The 17,879-nt window shown below is 38.6% G+C and overlaps 1 protein-coding gene across 1 annotated transcript; it reads left to right on the top strand.

The window, feature by feature from the left end:
- Positions 1–3,156: 3,156 nt before the first annotated feature.
- On the top strand, positions 3,157–17,162 carry LOC126591811 (nuclear pore complex protein NUP93A-like). Its single transcript, XM_050257513.1, has 15 exons — positions 3,157–3,324; positions 4,425–4,516; positions 4,766–4,832; positions 5,322–5,381; positions 6,321–6,410; positions 6,767–7,036; positions 7,394–7,489; positions 7,642–7,776; positions 8,013–8,066; positions 8,174–8,257; positions 9,017–9,103; positions 9,176–10,078; positions 15,267–15,448; positions 16,150–16,441; positions 16,675–17,162. The coding sequence occupies exons 1-15, from the start codon at positions 3,223–3,225 to the stop codon at positions 16,750–16,752; spliced, it is 2,592 nt and encodes an 863-aa protein (XP_050113470.1). The 5' UTR covers positions 3,157–3,222; the 3' UTR covers positions 16,753–17,162.
- The last annotated feature ends 717 nt before the right edge of the window (positions 17,163–17,879 follow it).

The raw sequence follows: 17,879 nt of genomic DNA, 5'->3' as shown, positions 1-17,879 counted from the left end.
TACCACTTTCTCATAAGTTTCAGTTTTGGACTTAACCCCTGTATACAAATTTCAAAACTCAGCTAAAAGGTTAAAATTTTCAGAAACTCCATAGGCTGAAAAATTGAACAACTGAATTGGGTTCCATTCAAATTTGGCCAAAAAAAAATCTCTTAGTGAGAAAATAAAAATCAAAGCTATGATAGGGGTTTTTGAGGGAAAATCGAAGCCCAACAAGCTTGCCCGCTTCAGGTGTGGGCTGGAGGGCTATAGACCTAGCAAGCAGGAACCAAGGCCGAAGGCCTGGTTCGTTACATGCGCAATACAGCACGGAGGATTGTTGAAGTCCACAGAAGCCCAGGCCTGAGCAGCTAGCTCGGCTTGGCTTCTGCTCAGCGAAGGCGCAACTTGAAGCCGTGAAAAATACCTAGATCTTTTTTAATTTTTCTAATTTTTTTCGCTTTTAGTGTTTTCAAAACCCTAGTTTTTGCCTCTATTTTCTTATGTTTCTTTGATCACAAATTCCACACAGTGAATTTATAAATTGTGTATGCATGAATACATATATATATTGAAAATATATGCAATATACAATATATAAATATCGACGTACTAGAGCAAAATATATGCTCTATCCATTCGACAAAAACTCTTTTTAGAAACCCTCTCGCTCCGTGTCAAACCCTAGTTTCCTCCATGGCTGTCGGTCTCTAGCTAAGGTTGGAGGCCGATGGCAACTTCTCATTCTCCTCCTAGCTTCCCTCTATTCTTCACATTCTCTCTTTCCCCTCTATTCCCCTCTATTTTCCCCCTCCTATCCCAGATTTTCTCTCACCTAGCCATCCACCTCCCCCTTATTTTCTTACGTCGTCTTACCCCATCTCAGCCTTCTCAACCCATCACATTCCTCTCCCCCTCCCATGTCTCTCTCCCAACCTTCAGATTTGAACCTTGTCTTTTTAAGATGCACCTTGTTATGCCGATTGTGCTCTGGGTGTAGGTGTGGGTTTCCGGATGCAAGTGGACCTTCTCTCCCACCGTTTTGACTCTTAGCTTCACGCGTTCTTCCTAGATCCGAGTTATGCTTTACTCAAGGCTTTTTCCTTGTTTCAGGGTACGACGTGTGATTTGGGCTTAGATTGGGGTTGTTGGTGGGTTGGAGCCACACTTCGTCACTTTAATTTGATGCGGTGGACTTGCTGTAATCCACGTTCGGATTAGAGCGTTGCCTCATTGGTGGTGCTACTTTGGTTTGGGTGTTCAAATCTGGCAGCGGCTATGTCTGGGCTTCTAGTTGGTGGTTACATTTGGAATCTCTGCCGCCTGTGATTCATTGCCACTCCGCTGGATTTGAGGCATGGCGACTAGACCTGTCATGTGTCGTGGCACGACTATGTTCCTTGCCTGAGGGTCCTATCATTCCATCGGATGTGTCATTTTGTGGTTCCCTTCTCGAATTACTTTATTTTAGCTTATCTTAGTTTAATTTAGTTTTGAGCTAGTTTAGTCTAGCTCTAGTGTCTCGCCTAGTGACTATTGTGGCCTCACTGCAATGATGGCTATATTGGGTTTTCGCTTTAAGTGTTGTATTATGTGGTCTCGTCAACTAACGATGACTTTATGTGGTCTCGCTCCCTCGATGACTTTATGTGGCCACATTATTTGGCAGCAACTGTTTGCAATCACCTATACAAATATGTTATATATCGTTTCTGTGACAAGTTTGTATGGGTGTTGTGGAAAGTTCTCATACATGTGGTAGCTGCTTAAGGGTTTACTATTATTGTCTCATTTGCGCAAATTCTTCAAGATTATTTTCTTAGTCATTGGAGGATTGCACCCAATTGGCACCTATGTATTACTCTCGGTTGATTAATGAAATACCAAATATCGTTGCTTGTCGAAAAAAATATAAAAGTAAGGGGTTCAAACATCATGGTCGTTGAAAATATCAAACTTGGATTTTAGCAGAACCTGATTGGTAGAAAACAAATTGAGCCTTTGAATTTGTAAGAGATGTTTATCGGAAAGTTGGAATTTCATCTTCAAAGCATCCTATCACGTTCAACAAAGAACAAGCAAATTGCATCAATAGCATGTAGACCAATTTAATAAAATAATAAGTTCATCATAAAAAAAAATGATTAAAACATAATACTCCCCTGATTGAATATGAACAAACTCTCTTTAACACAACATAAGAGCGTGCTAATAACATGTTGTATGCCTATTTGATTGAAGAATTATAAAGAGATTGAGAGAGAAAGTGTAGCAAGCATTGCGTGATCTCTGTGGTGTGTTTATTCACCACATTGCACCTTTATTTATAGTAGCAGGAAATGTTAATTCCTTACCCATATAGGATTACAACTCTAACATGATAATATTTAAAGTATAAAATATGGTAGAATCCCGTAAGGATTTTCTGAGATTTACATAATTACATTTCTAACCTAATTAGGATTGCAACAATAGATACTAATTTCGTTATTAGATATCCATGTCCAATCGTAAAAAAACATTGATTTTTGTAGTTGTTCATGATAAGTAAATATCATAAATTGATCTAATGAAAAAAGGAAAGGATGACAAAAGCAAATACAACAATCACTGTCAAATAATTCTAGAATTTGCGACAACAAAATTAGAGCTTTGAATTTAGAATATTAATGACGTTGCCTGATTTTTGATCCCTTTTGTAAGCACCATTGAATTTTCATTGGTTTTGGTTCAAATTTTTTGAACTTTCTCACATAATGTAACTTGTTATTCTCAAAAGTAGTTCCATGAAAATACATATATTCTATACAATACTATATTATACTATACATAATGTGTGTTATTTGGATTGGACTCGGAGTCGGATACAGATTAAAAACCCTTATAACGATAACTAGATAATATTTCTAGAAAATCTGAAATATACCCGAATTTACATCTCAAATTCGTTCCATTTCAGTTATTGGGTTTAAGGGTTTGAATTGCCATCCTTAAATGTGTCACTAATGAAAAATAAACACTTTAATACTTAATAATCCAATCATCAACCATTATTAATTTACAAAATTTGGTTTAAAATCTTCCCAATAATAATTTTGGGATGAAACAAATTCCGAAAGGTTTTTTTTTTTTTTTTTTTGGAAACATTCCGAATTTGTCTGCAGTTTTTACAGTGCCTGTTTAAATTTCGTTTCGTTAGGGCCTTGAAAAAGTCCTAAACCCTTTACCTCTCTCGGAGAAGCCATGGCGACGGAGCAAAACATGAGTAGCTGGACCGATTTGCTCCACTCCTCCACCAAGCTTCTCGAACAAGCGGCGCCTTCCGCTCAGTTCCCTCCGCTACAGGTTCAGCTTCTCCCATTTTCTCTTTTTACTTTTTATTTGTTTTGTTACCGAGAAAACGAAGGGAATTTGAGGACTCGGTGAGAAATTTCTAGTGTTAGGGTTCTCTAACAATTGAGGAAGTAGTTAATCCGCTTAGTCATTGTCAATCCACTGTTCAGATTTGTAATTGCAGTGTTTGGTTTCCTAGAAAATTCGGGAAAAGAGAGGAAAGTTCATTTTGTAGTGTTTGATTTTCATTATTGGGAGTTTTGATAAATTTGTATTTTGGATGATTCATTACTCAAATTTGAGCATACAGTTATCTTCAGCCTGATGCGATTATAAAGGTTCGCTGCGAATGCACTTAATTTGTTAATAAGGACTCAAAATTAAGTTCTTTTACTATAGTAATAATGTATTAAGGTTCAACTTATTAGTGTTCCGCAAACGGGAATGCAATACTGAATGGAAATTTATGTTTGTGACTTTTTCTCTCGTATGCGGTATTCCTTGACTGAAAATGTATAAATGTCTATTTGAATGAGATGTTCTTTTGAAAACTTTCTTCTCATTGCTGAAACACTTTTGTGAGGAAGAAAACTAGCAGGATACAAATAGCGAGGTTCTTATCTTGTTTTATTGCTGAAAAATGCTGACATGATATGAGTTTTTGAATCTTTTAATAGTCCTTTCTTAGTTCAGCTAATTCAACAAATTTATACATTTATATTGAAATTTTTAGGTTCTCTTTTTTATTTTCCATTTATGCTCATTAGGCAGCTGAAAAAACCCTATGGAAAGCAATAAATTGAGACTTCAACTCTTTTGAATTTTAGTTATGAGTCTCACATTATTTGTTAAATAAATAAAAAGAATTAATTGTCAGAGAGGACATAAAGAACCACTGATTTATGCCCAAAAATAGCGGTCAGGTTCAACCCTCCCTCTCTCACTCCCCACTCTTGTTCACAATCTTAGCAAAGCTATCAGGCTATGATCCTGACTAAAAACAGTAAAACTTTCTGTACATTATAACAATGAGACCAAAAGGAGATATACTTTCTATGGATCCAATTATCTTGTTTTTATGGGCTCTGTTTTGATATATTTATCTGTTTCAGAGAAATTTAGATCAGTTAGAAACATTATCTAAGAAACTCAAAGCAAAAACCCTACGAAATGAGGCTCCTCAACAATCCGTTGCTGCCACAAGGTACTAGAATGATTTCTGTCTCAAAAATATATTGTATTTCTCAGATTCACTTTCCTTCATGTTGATAAATCTCTTCTTTTCGTAAGTCACTTTAATTCTAGTTGCTCTTAAAATATAAGAATGTGAATCAAAACTTGATATTGCAGATAAGTTTGAGGGTATATATCAAGTTCTGTTCTGTGTTTTGTGTCCTGTGCTTAATTTATTAGGTAGTATATGTGTTCAACTTTATCCTATTCATTTTTACAGGCTTCTTGCACGTGAGGGACTAAATGCAGAGCAGCTTGCACGCGACCTTAAGTCCTTTGAATTGAAGGTACTAATATGATCAATATCTACGCATTCTACTTTCTGTAGAAATGTGCGTCATCAGAATTTTTCTTGAAATTTGTCAACTATACTAAATCATTTGATAATTCAATTTGGATGCTACATTTTAAAACTTTCTTTATTTCATGAATCTCAAGGCATTTCCATGTGTTCAACAATATTTGTAAGAGAGAGAGCTAAGTAGTAGAACTATGTAAAAAGAAGAATTAATATTGAGAAGAATCTCCTCATATACTAACACACAAAGTTCATTTATTGTCTAAGTCCAATAGTGATCAAGGAATTCTTAGCTCAAAATTAACTGTACTTGCTTTGAGTTATTTTCTTAGGTGAAGTCAATGGCTGCTTAGAAATCCTGGGTTTATGCCTCCAGAGAACAATTTTCTTGCAATTTTTCTAGATTCTGAAAAACTTTCTCATTCCTCATCCTGTTATACTAATTTATTTCTGTTGTTTTCCCTTTCTTCATTAAAAGACAACATTTGAAGATGTTTTTCCGTCTGAAGCAACAACTGTTGAAGAGTATCTGCAGCAGGTAGATTTAACTCTATAACTTTTTACTAATGATCTGATTAGATTGCTGTATGTTTCTTTCATTACTTTAACATTGGGTCCTCCCTGATCTTCTGAAAGATGATTTTACTTGATACATGCTTTAAATCTTGTGGGGTAACATGATGGAACTAATGTGATAGACATTAGAAACTATGCATTTATTTAGCTAGATTTTCTTATAGAAAATTTGGCTATTAATGTCGGTATTACAAGATGGAACTCCAACATATACAACTATTCATCATGCCTGTTACTGGTTAATTATTATTTTGCGTCCGTACATATTGACTGGACTCAGGTTTTGTAATTAATGTAATGAAGTATGGATAAACTGAATGTTGGACCATTTAGATGAGTTTTATATTTTTATCTAATTATGTTTTCATTCTCTAAAGTAAAAATCTATGTACATTTGTTTTATTTACTCTCCAAGAAAAATGCTTGTGTTTCGTTTTTGAATATTTGTCTTTGGGGCATCTAATGGTCCTTCATACAGAGAAATTATATTTCCATCTATAATTGAGATAAATTTGTGTTTCATTATTTTTCATTTTCTTAATTTTCTTTCTTTATGACTTTTTTTTTTTGGTCAGCTAATTTTTTTTATTTTTTATTTTTGCTATATACACAAGTTTTTATTTATTTATTGTGATGTCTGAGTGCAGCTAAAAAATTTGACTAATGATTTATATGGCCTTACGAATTTGCCTTCTTTTGGATACCTTATAATGTTGTTAGAGACATGCGTTTAATTTTTCATTGGTGTATGAGCACGGTCTATATAATATGGTTGCACCCATTTGTTTTCTTTCATACCTTAAAATGCTTTGTTTCACTTTTCTAAGGCCTACCCGTTTTGATGTCTAGAGATTGATGGTGATTCCTTGACCTTAATGTATACAATTTTTTTCCTCATTAGGTCCATCAAATGGCAATGGTCTCGGCTCTCCAAGAAGCTCAGAAGGATAACCTTAGAAGTTTTAATGATTACATGTTAAAGGTTTTGGAGGTTAGTGTACCCCAATGGATTTTTGCGATATCATATTCACTGGGTTTCCCTTGTTTAAAATTTTACTAGTTTTTATTTATTTATTTTTATATATGGCCGCTCTCATAGCTGTGTATGCTCTGATATCCTTGGAGAATCATTTTAATCCCTCTTTCTGTTGCTTTTTAGTTATTGTTGGACAACATAATGAATGATTGCAAGCTGCTTCAGTTTAAAGATCCTGTTGCCTTAGTTTTGACAAAAAGTAGTTACTTAGAGAAGGAAAAGAATTGGCAAAGTGTTTTAAATCAGTCGAATGATTATTTACGCTCATTCTATGTTCAAAGTTGGTTATGGTGGAATTTGATATTTGTCAGGAGGATTGGCAAAAGGAAAAACGTGATTTCCTTCAAAGCTTAAGCCAGATTTCGACATTACCCAGGACCAACATGACTTATACTAGCAGCAGTGGTAGTCGTTCTGGTCAAATAGCATCTATAACTTCTAGCCGTCAAGTGTCATCTTCTCCATCTAGCATGGAGCTTGTGCCTTTAGCTAGCAAGCCCATCCGTGACAAGAAAGCCTCTGTCTATGCTGAAGTTGTAAAAATTCTGAACAATGCAAGGCAGCATGGATTACCATTTAAAGTAAGTTTTTCTTTTTAAATGTATGATATTGTGAGGAATCTGAAATTATGAGCTTAAAGTAAGTTTTTCTCTTAAGCTTAAAATTCTTTTTCTATCATATTGTGAGGAATCTGAAATTATGAGCTCGAGTGAATTTGATCATGCTCCATTGTTTGATAAATGCCCAAGAGTCTGCTTCGAATTATTAAACTATAATGTAACGACAGAGTATGCATACTTGACTTGAATGCATTCACCTTTCAGTTTGGTGGGCTTTGTCCTTCTACAAATTTTATTTGATGCGTGTGATGTTAGTATGTTACGAAATAATGAGATTTGCAATAAATGTTTGCTGTTAATTTATTTTCTTTTCATTAGCCTGCTACAGCTTTCAAGGGTGCTTATGAGAGTTTAGGCCTTGATGTATCTGGTGGAAAATCAGTTAACATGCAGAAGATATGGCACCTTCTTCAGGTATACTTGTAGACATGTGCTCTTCTAATCTGCTGGATGTTAGCATGTGTGTGTGTTTATTTTTTTATTTTTTTATTTTTTTAGGGAGGTCTCCACAGCTATATTCATTAGATAATGAACAGTTGACAATCTGATACTCATTATGTTAACAGACATTGATGGGTGAAGATATAACCCTACCGCGTAGTGTTTCAAAAAGGATGTCATTAGTTATTGGGGCAAGGCGGCACCTAGAATGGGGGCATGAAAAATACATCATGGATACAATTCAAAGTCATCCGGGGCAGGTACTAAATTTTTTTCTGTATGTTGGTTGTGAAACAGATTAATACATGTGTTTTTATCTGCTTGGTCCCAATGGTTACATGCTATCCTTTTGTTACTTTCTTGGACTTTCTGATCTATAAATTTTATTGTGACAATTATACTTCTGCAGTAACTTTTTCCTTTGCATTGTCTGTAACACATTTCACTTTTCATCATAACCATCATAATTCATGGTCGCCTCTTGATCTCATTGCAGGCCGCCCTTGGAGGAGTTGTTGGAAATTTACAAAGAATCCGTGCCTTTCTTCGGGTTTGTAATCATATTTTTCTATAAACTTTGATACCATTCATGTTTTACGCGTTTTGTTATCCTGTAGAATCTTTATCATGCAATTCAGTATTTGTTTGTTTCTGCAGATTCGTTTAAGAGATTATGGAGTTCTAGATTTTGATGCAGGCGATGCCCGCAGGCAGCCTCCTGTTGATACCACTTGGCAGCAGGTCTTCAGTTTTTGTCTTTTACATTTCTTACAATTTCCTTTCTTGTTTACGTCGACCTTATTTATGAAGATGTACTTCAATATAACTAATATATCAGCTTACAAGTTGTATGTACACATTTCATAAATCTGAATCATCCCTTAGATCAAATTGTAGGTATGTCATTTGATCATTTTTTTTGTGCGACAAAGTTTTTATGTAGAATAAGGGCATGTTGAAAATCAAATGTTTAGACAAAACTTTGCCCGTATGCATTTGTTTAAATCTTATGTCAGAGTCTTCTCATTGCCCTTGTCTTCAATGCTACGAAAATGTTTGCTATGTATATAGGATGAAGAATCCTATAGGAACTTGTGCCCTTTTGATCCTTGAGGCTATCTTGCGCTGACGGAGATATTCATTCTCTCGTATAGCAGTGTCTCATTTGTTTGTTGGTGTTAACTTCTATTTATTCTTAACACTGTTTAGGCCTTTTACTATCTTTTTACCTCTTGTTATTCATTTAGTTGTTTTAAGAATTTGGAGAAGGCGCAATGATTAATTGAATGTATCTTTGGGTTGTTCATTCCCTGCTATTGTGAGTAGTAATTTGAAAGCAGAAAATGAATCTCTAATAGAATGTTTAACTGCTCCCTTTGTTCCCTTCAAAAATTTCTTTATTAAAATTAATTGGACATATATCGTAGTTTTTATTGTGAAATAGTCATTTTTTATCCAAATAAGTTGATTTTCACTAAGTTCTATTATTATATGTGGCAGATCTACTTTTGCTTGAGAACTGGGTATTACGATGAGGCAAGATCTGTTGCTCTGTCATCTCGTGCTTCACACCAATTTGCTCCTCTGGTAAAGACTTTTGCATATGCATATAATGTTATAGCAAATGCAGTGCCTTAGTCATGCTTCATTTTTGTACAGCTTACGGAGTGGATTAATACTGGAGGTATGGTGCCTGCGTCGATTGCAGCTTCTGCTTCAGAAGAATGTGAAAAAATGTTAAGAATGGGTGATCGTGTGGGCCGAGCTGCATATGACAAGAAAAAGTTGTTACTATATGCTCTTGTTTCTGGTTCTCGTAGGCAAATCGACCGCCTACTAAGAGATCTACCAACCCTTTTCAACACTATAGAGGATTTCTTGTGGTTCAAATTGTCTGCTGTAAGAGACTGCCCTGGTGGAGCTGCACCCATTGTTATGAATGAGAGCTTGGTACCATACACATTGGATGATTTGCAGATGTACTTAAATAAATTCGATCCATCATATTATACAAAAAATGGGAAGGACCCCCTTGTGTACCCATACGTTTTGCTTTTAAGCATCCAGTTGATACCGGGCATGGTATACTTGTTCAAAGAAACTGGAGATGAGGGATATAACATTGATGCTGCCCACATATCAATTGTGCTAGCAGACCATGGGTTCCTTTCTGAAGGTGCTGGTGCTGGACAGAAAATGGGCTTGATGGATGCTTACGCAGAGGCATCGAGCATAATCAGGCAGTATGGATCTGTATATTTACGTCTTGGTAATCTATCAGTGGCATTAGAATATTATGCACAAGCTGCTGCTGCGGTTGGTGGTGGGGAGTTGTCATGGTCTGGAAGAGGCAACGTGGACCAGCAAAGGCAGAGAAATTTGATGCTGAAGCAGCTCCTTACAGAGCTGTTATTGCGGGATGGTGGGATCTATCTACTACTTGGATCAAGAGGTGCTGGAGAAGAAGGTGAATTGGGGCGATTTTTGACTGATGTAAAAACAAGGCAACAATTTCTTCTTGAAGCTGCACACCAATGTCAGGAGGCTGGGTTGTATGAAAAGGTAATATTTTTTCCCCTGCTTTCCATGCTTTTAGTTTGCAAGTTTTGTATGGAGAAGTTGCAAGTAGAACTAATCCTCTTTCCTGTTTACACTAGTTATTTATTTAAATATCTTCTTCCTGTTCCATTTATATGCTGTTTTAATGGTTTCAAACGGACATTAATTATTACTCGTTGTTCAGTTTATTTTTTGGCCTTGGTGATGAATTTAATCCGGCGTGTTGTGTGACCGCCGTATGCCATTGAAGCTCAAGGGAAAATTTTATAGGACGGCAATAAGGCCGGCGATGCTGTATGGCACAGAATGTTGGGCGGTGAAGCATCAACACGTACACAAAATGGGTGTAGCGGAGATGAGGATGCTTCGTTGGATGTGTGGGCACACGAGAAAGGATAAGATTAGGAATGAGGATATCCGGGGTAAAGTAGGAGTAGCCGAAATTGAAGGAAAGATGAGAGAAAATCGGTTACGGTGGTTTGGACATGTGCAAAGAAGGCCTACTGACGCTCCGATTAGAAGATGCGACTATGGGACAGAGGTTCAGGGCCGAAGGGGCAAAGGAAGACCTAGGAAAACTTTGGAAGAGACCCTAAGAAAAGACTTAGAGTACTTGGATCTAACGGAGGACATGACACAGGACAGAACACAATGGCGTTCTAAGATTCATATAGCCGATCCCACTCAGTGACTTGGATTTTCCAAGTCTCCAACCGAGAAGTTTTCCTCACTCGGGAAATTAAGGGAACACTACCTCAACCTATATGCTCCACTCACAAAGCTTCAACATACAAGCTTCAAAAAAAGAAAATTCAAAGAACTTAGCGAATAAGGCTTTGGTGTATTTAACACAATACGTTGAAATGAAGGAAAGCTTATTTATTGATATCCCCGATAAGTTACAAATATGTACATATACTTGAGTCAAAATAAACAAACAAGAGGGAGCCTTCACAAAGGTTGCTTAGGAGAAGTCTCTGCAGTCGGTAGAGCCCCAGAAAGAGAAGGCACCGGAGGGGGATCATTCGGAGCCTCAGTACTGGACAAAACCCTAGAAGGAGGAGGCATCAGAGATTGATCATTTGAAGCTTCATTACGCGGTACAGCCCCAGAAGACGAAGGCAATAAATGCCTTTGGAACAAACCCACAAATCTCTGATGATCAAGTAAAACCTGACCATCAGATTCCTTCATCTGGTCAAGCTTCCTCTTCATGTTTGTAGCATAGTCATGTGCGAGCCGGTGCAACTGTTTATTCTCATGCTTGAGCCCTCTAATCTCCTGTTTGAGACTCATCACTTCAGCCGCCAATGATTCAACTTGGCGGGTTCGAGCAAATAGGCGTTGGGCCATATTAGACACAGAACCTGCACACTGAACACTGAGAGCCAGAGAATCCTTAACAGACAACTCATCAGACCGTTTGGAAAGTAGTCTGTTATCTTTGGGAGTGAGAAGGTTCCTGGCCACTATCGCAGCGGTCATATCATTCTTCATCACGGAATCCCCAACGGTAAGAGGACCAGTAGGGGAGACGAAGGATGGGCGCCATATGTTGTCTGGAGAAGGCGGGGCTGCCTCTTCAACAAGATTCAAGTCAAAACGACGGTCGGAGGGGCCAGACATTTTCAAAGGTGTTGAAGAGAGAAGAGGTCGGACAAATCAAGATCTTAGAAGTGCAAGAATGGAGCTTCTACTGGTGGATATTCAAGTGTGCTTTGGAACTAAATGTCAGCCCCTATAAAAATCTGCACTCGACGAAGCTTCAGAAATCGAAGAGGCGCCTGCTCAGAGACCACGAGGGTCGATCTCAGAAATCGAAGAGGTGTTTGCTTTCTCAAAAGCTGGGCTGCTCAAAGACCACAAAGGCCGATCTCAGAAATCGAAGAGGCTTGCTTTCTCAAAAGCTGGGCTGCTCAGAGACCACGAGGGCCGATTTCAGAAATCGAAGAGGCACCTACTTTTCCAGCCTTGTCAGCACCTGTCACACGCACACTCAGCTTTGCGGAAATTATGGGCATTCTGTCGAAGATTTCTGGCGAAGTAGAAAGCACATGAATCGTACTGTTCAATCACCCACTTCCCACACACAACAGTAGCTCATGGGTACCACAGATAACTTTGCCAAAGTTCTCTGACAAAGTTGAGACACGTGAAGCTTGCAGCTCCCACTACATCGCTCTGACCAAGAAGGGTAAAAGAATTGCAAAGAAACAACACTAACAAAGTTTAGACACATAAATTTTGAAGGTCTAGCTACCATATTATTACCCACAAGGGTAAAGGAACAGTACCACTGTTGGATAATTGGAAAGTCCCGGTGTGTCAACCTCTGTGCTTCGTGGCAAGGTAGACTAGCAAACATGCCCAACCTTTACTCACATTCGAGAAAACACTCCTAACAAGATTGCTTGCTCCAAAATCGAAGAGGCACCGCCCTCCGAATCTCGAGAGCCAGACTCCCAACATGATTACTTTCTCAAAAATCGAAGAGAGGGTAAAGGAACAGTACCACTGCTGGATAATTGGAAAGTCCCTGTGTGTCAACCTTTGTGCTTCGTGGCAAGGTAGACTAGCAAACATGCCCAACCTTTACTCACATTCGAGAAAACACTCCTAACAAGATTGCTTGCTCCAAAAACGAAGAGGCACCGCCCTCCGAATCTCGAGAGCCAGACTCCCAACATGATTACTTTCTCAAAATCGAAGAGAGGGTAAAGGAACAGTACCACTGCTGGATAATTGGAAAGTCCCTGTGTGTCAACCTCTGTGCTTCGTGGCAAGGTAGACTAGCAAACATGCCCAACCTTTACTCACATTCGAGAAAACACTCCCAACAAGATTGCTTGCTCCAAAATCGAAGAGGCACGGCCCTCCGAATCTCGAGAGCCAGACTCCCAACATGATTACTTTCTCAAAAATCGAAGAGACACCGCTCTCCGAATCTCGAGAGCCAGACCCCCAGCAGGATTGCTTTCTCAAAAATCGAAGAGGCATTGTTCTCCGAATCTCGAGAGCCAGACCCCCGACAGGTCTGTAATCTTCACACGCAACATCAGCTTTCTAGATACCACAAACCACTTTTTCAAAGTGCTCTGACAGAGTTAAAATATGTGAAGCTGGCAGCTCCCACTACCGTGCTATAACCAAGGAGGGTAAAGGAATAGCATTATTACTTGATGTTAGGGAGACTCCTATATATGTCGACTTCCATCCCTAACGGACAGGCAGACCTGCAAAAATGCTCAACCCTTTCTCTTATCTGAGAGGGCACTCCCAACAAAGCCTTTCGAAATATTCAGCTTTCTTTCCCCCCGATAATACCCCTGTAAACAAGCTATACTAGAGCAAGAATATCTCATATCATCAGGGTTAAAAGCAAGAGTATCCCATATCATGCTTTTTCCCTGTCTTTTCCTTTGGCCTTGTTCTTACCTGCAAGACAAGGAGAAAGAGAGCAATCAGTCAGCACTTGGAATCAAGCTTCCAGCCAGGAACTGACTGCCTGGAACCCCTTACCTGATTACTTACCTGGCATTGCTCTCGAGTACTCATCTTCAACATCTTATGCTTCCAGGGAAGATACCGCATCTGCCTGAGGAACAGATAGGGCAAGTGAGAAGGATACAAGGAAGCATGTGGAGACAAGCGTAACAGCACACGTGCCGATACATCCACTACTCTATCAAAAGCAAAAGTATCCCATATCAGCAGGGTCGAACGTACTCTAGATTTGATGGACTTGTTTTGACCCTCAAATTCTTCAGTCGGCCTTATACTCTGGAGGAAACCAGAAAACCCTCCAGCCCAGTTCAAGAATAAGCCTGTGGAAAGTTACTTCTTCAAAAGCAAAAGTATCCCATATCATCTCTCCTCATTTTTCTTCTCTTTATCCTTCATGCTGCCTGCAAGATAGGGAGAATGTGAACAATCAGCCGGAGCTCTGATTGCTTACCTTGTCTGTCACCTCTTTCAGCAGATCCCCCAGCTCGGCGACTTGGGGACTCCTACTACATGGTTTGTATCTCGCTTGACCAAGCATGAAACTACAAGTAAGCTTCAAGTGAAATTGATACATTACCTTGTGCATCTCCACCAGTTACAGATACCACCCCTGGATGGAGGAAGAGTACTTCCAGAGAAGATGCCACATCTACCTATGAGACAGATAAGGCAAGTCAAGACGATACCACACTCCGGTACTTAGAAGTTTCGTGGCTACGAGATCATTCTCCCACAATATTTCCTAATGTCATTTGTACTAAATCATTCACTTGTACTCACTAAAGGAGAGCTTGAACCTATGTACTTGTGTAAACCCTTCACAATTAATGAGAACTCCTCTATTCCGTGGATGTAGCCAATCTGGGTGAACCACGTACATCTTGTGTTTGCTTTCCTATCTCTATCCATTTATATACTTATCCACACTAATGACCGGAGCAATCTAGCGAAGATCACAAAAAGTGACCGTTGTCGCTACCTAGGATCTATCTTGCAAGAGAACGGAGAATTAGATGGAGATCTCAACCATAGAATACAAGCTGGATGGATGAAGTGTAAGAGTGCATCCGGCGTGTTGTGTGACCGTCGTAGGCCACTGAAGCTCAAGGGAAAATTTTATAGGACGGCAATAAGGCCAGCGATGTTGTATGGCACAAAATGTTGGGCGGTGAAGCATCAACGTACACAAAATGGGTGTAGCGGAGATGAGGATGCTTCGTGGGATGTATGGGCACACGAGAAAGGATAAGATTGGGAATTAGGATATCCGAGGTAAAGTAGGAGTAGCCAAAATTGAAGGAAATATGAGAGAAAATCGGTTCCGGTGGTTTGGACATGTGCAAAGAAGGCCTACTGACGCTCCGGTTAAAAAATGTGACTACGGGACAGAGCTTCGGGGCCGAAGGAGTAGAGGAAGACCTAGGAAAACTTTGGAAGAGACCCTAAGAAAAGACTTGAGTACTTGGATCTAACGGAGGACATGACACAAATGAGCGCAATGGCGTTCTAGGATTCATATAGCCGACTCCACTTAGTGGGAAAAGGCTTTGTTGTTGTTGTTGTTGTTGTATTAGTACTTCCTTCTTGATATGCTGTTTCTTTCTTAAGAAAAAAAATATTCTGATGCTTTAATTACTTTTGCTCTTTCTTGAATCTTGTGTTCTCCCCCTCTTCTCTGTCCATTCAGTCTATAGAAATTCAGAAACGAATAGGAGCATTCTCGATGGCATTGGATACTATTAACAAGTGCCTCTCTGAAGCAATTTGTGCCCTTTCACGTGGTAGATTGGATGGTGAGAGTCGAACTGCTGGCCTCATTCACTCTGGAAACGAGATCTTGGAAATGCATAAATACTTTCCTGATTTCAGGTCATTTTGACACTCAACATCTTATGTTTAGTCTGAACTTCAGCTAGGTTGAATAATGTTTCTGTTTATACTGGTGCTAATTTTGATGGATTCTGGTAATAAAAATAGTTTAGCACGACGGACCTTCATGTAGAGGTTGGTCTTTTAAACTGGGAATGCTTTGAATATGTAAATCTAATTTCAATAACTACGAAAATATGATTGAAATAAACATGTCTTTCTCTGGCTTACTCATATGACCGGCAATTATTTCACCATAAATATTGGAAAAAATACCCTGGGCCCTTTATATTTTTCAGTTCTAGTCAATTAATTATTTAAAGGGTAGTGCTATCCACACACCTATTTTTACTTCTTATACACCCATCTCAATTTTCGGCCGTTTCACCGAATGAATCGAAGATCAATGGCTAAAAATTAACAAGGGTGTGTGAGAAGTAAAAATGGGTGTGTGTATAGCACTATCCTATTTAAATAGTTTCTATTTGGAGTTTTTCCTACTTTTAGATTGTAACATCATCAAGAACGTGAAGTGCATACAAAGGGTCGTGTTTATTTTGTAAAGAATATAAATTTGGAAACTGTATCTTTTGATGGATTTTCAAATCATACCGTACTTACTCTTTTCAGATGATTTCTGATAATCTTTCTTTGTGTATGCAATTTTTCTGACGCAAGAGTCATTTGAGTGTACTGTGCAGTCCTCAAGAGAGGGAAAGTGTTTCAGAGCAGTACATTGTTTTAAGACAACTCGAGGCCGTACTGTCAATCCATAAGTTGGCAAGAGGAGGCCATTACGCTGATGCCTTAAGGGAGGTTGCCAGGCTTCAATTTCTTCCCTTAGTTCCCGGGACACCAGATGTTACCACTGATGTCTTCCAGAATTTATCTCCACATGTCCAAGCCTGTGTTCCAGACCTCTTGAAGGTCGCCCTCACTTGTCTGGACAACATGGTGGATTCTGATGGGTCTCTCCGTGCCTTGAGGGCTAAGGTATTCTTTTTCCGCCACCCAAAATAAAAGACCTTAATGAGATCCTAATCTATGCCTGTTTTCTGTTTTGGTAAAAAATAATGCAATTCTCTGTTTGATTGTTAAAATTAAGGCGTGACTTCGGATACTCATAAAGTTGATGGATTAGAAGCTTAATTGTATTGAAATCATCTTCCGTTACATATGTATTGTTGTCTGTTTCATGATGTATCCTGTCCATTGGGTTTATGCAGATTGCTAGCTTCATTGCAAACAATTCCAATAGGAACTGGCCTCGTGATTTGTATGAGAAAGTTGCACGGAGCTTGTGAAGCCGATGAACCACGAGAGATGGAAGACGCCTGTACGGTTTGGTTGATAGTACAACGCGTGTTACCAATTGTAAAAGACAATCTGAAGTAGCAATTGTACTTTGACGAGTGAATTGTTAATTCGATATTAGCGGTTTCCTCTGTTTTGAATTCAACTGGGCGACCTGAAGTGAGATGGGGTCTGATTTGTCATGTGGAATATGAGCACCAAAGTCACCCTCATTCCCAATTTTATAGCATATGTTCGGAAAAAAATGACCCTGATTTTGTATTGATCTCTTTCTGCTACATCGAAAGGATTTGAATAACTAACGGGTAATGCTAGGAGACCAAATTTTTAAACCAAATTTGTGAACCAAATGACATGGTGGTTGATGATTGGATTATTACTTAAGTGTTCTTTAACGTCATTTGATCTTTCTAGCATTATCCATAACTATTCCTAAGTCTAATCTATCAGCTTCCCTTCCTGATCGCTTTCTCACCAAGTTAATATTATTCTCGTGGAGCGTCACTAATTAGCTCCCGAAATGAGCTCCTAAGTAAAATTTAAAGGATAATCATACGATACGAGGAGCGGCAAGGAGTGATGCGCCTCCATTTTCTTGGTCTGATAAATCCACACCCTTTTTAAGCTTTTATACACTCCAGCTTAATTTATTTGACTTATTTAATCAGATGGTAGAAATAAAGGGTAGTGTGTGAGAAGCTAAAAAGGATGTAAAAATCACTTCCTTGTCGAATTTGATGGATTTGAACGACCATAATGCATTTTAAAAAAGAATTACGATCAGCAAATTGATTGATTACCAACAAAACTTAAACAAGCACTAAAACCATAATCTAGTGCACAAACACACAATTAGATAACGAAAAGATGGAGCACGTGGCTTGTAATTCAGTTGATTATTAACATTCGCCCTTGCACCCGAGGTCTTGTGTTTGAATCCCAATTCCCAAAGTTTATTGTAGATTCTTGTATCGTTTATCTAAAAAAAGATGAAAAAATGGAAATTAAAAACTTGCACTGCTGGGATGAAACGAATTTGGAGAAGAGGTTAGAGTGGAGTGACCAAATGCAACCGCAAGATTGACTGATTGAGTGAGCGGGTAGTGTTTTCTTTTTG

Source organism: Malus sylvestris, chromosome 12, assembly GCF_916048215.2.
Source record: "Malus sylvestris chromosome 12, drMalSylv7.2, whole genome shotgun sequence".
NCBI lineage: Eukaryota > Viridiplantae > Streptophyta > Magnoliopsida > Rosales > Rosaceae > Malus > Malus sylvestris.
The sequence above is the reverse complement of the archived record's forward strand: the minus strand, read 5'-3'. Positions and strand labels throughout refer to the sequence as shown.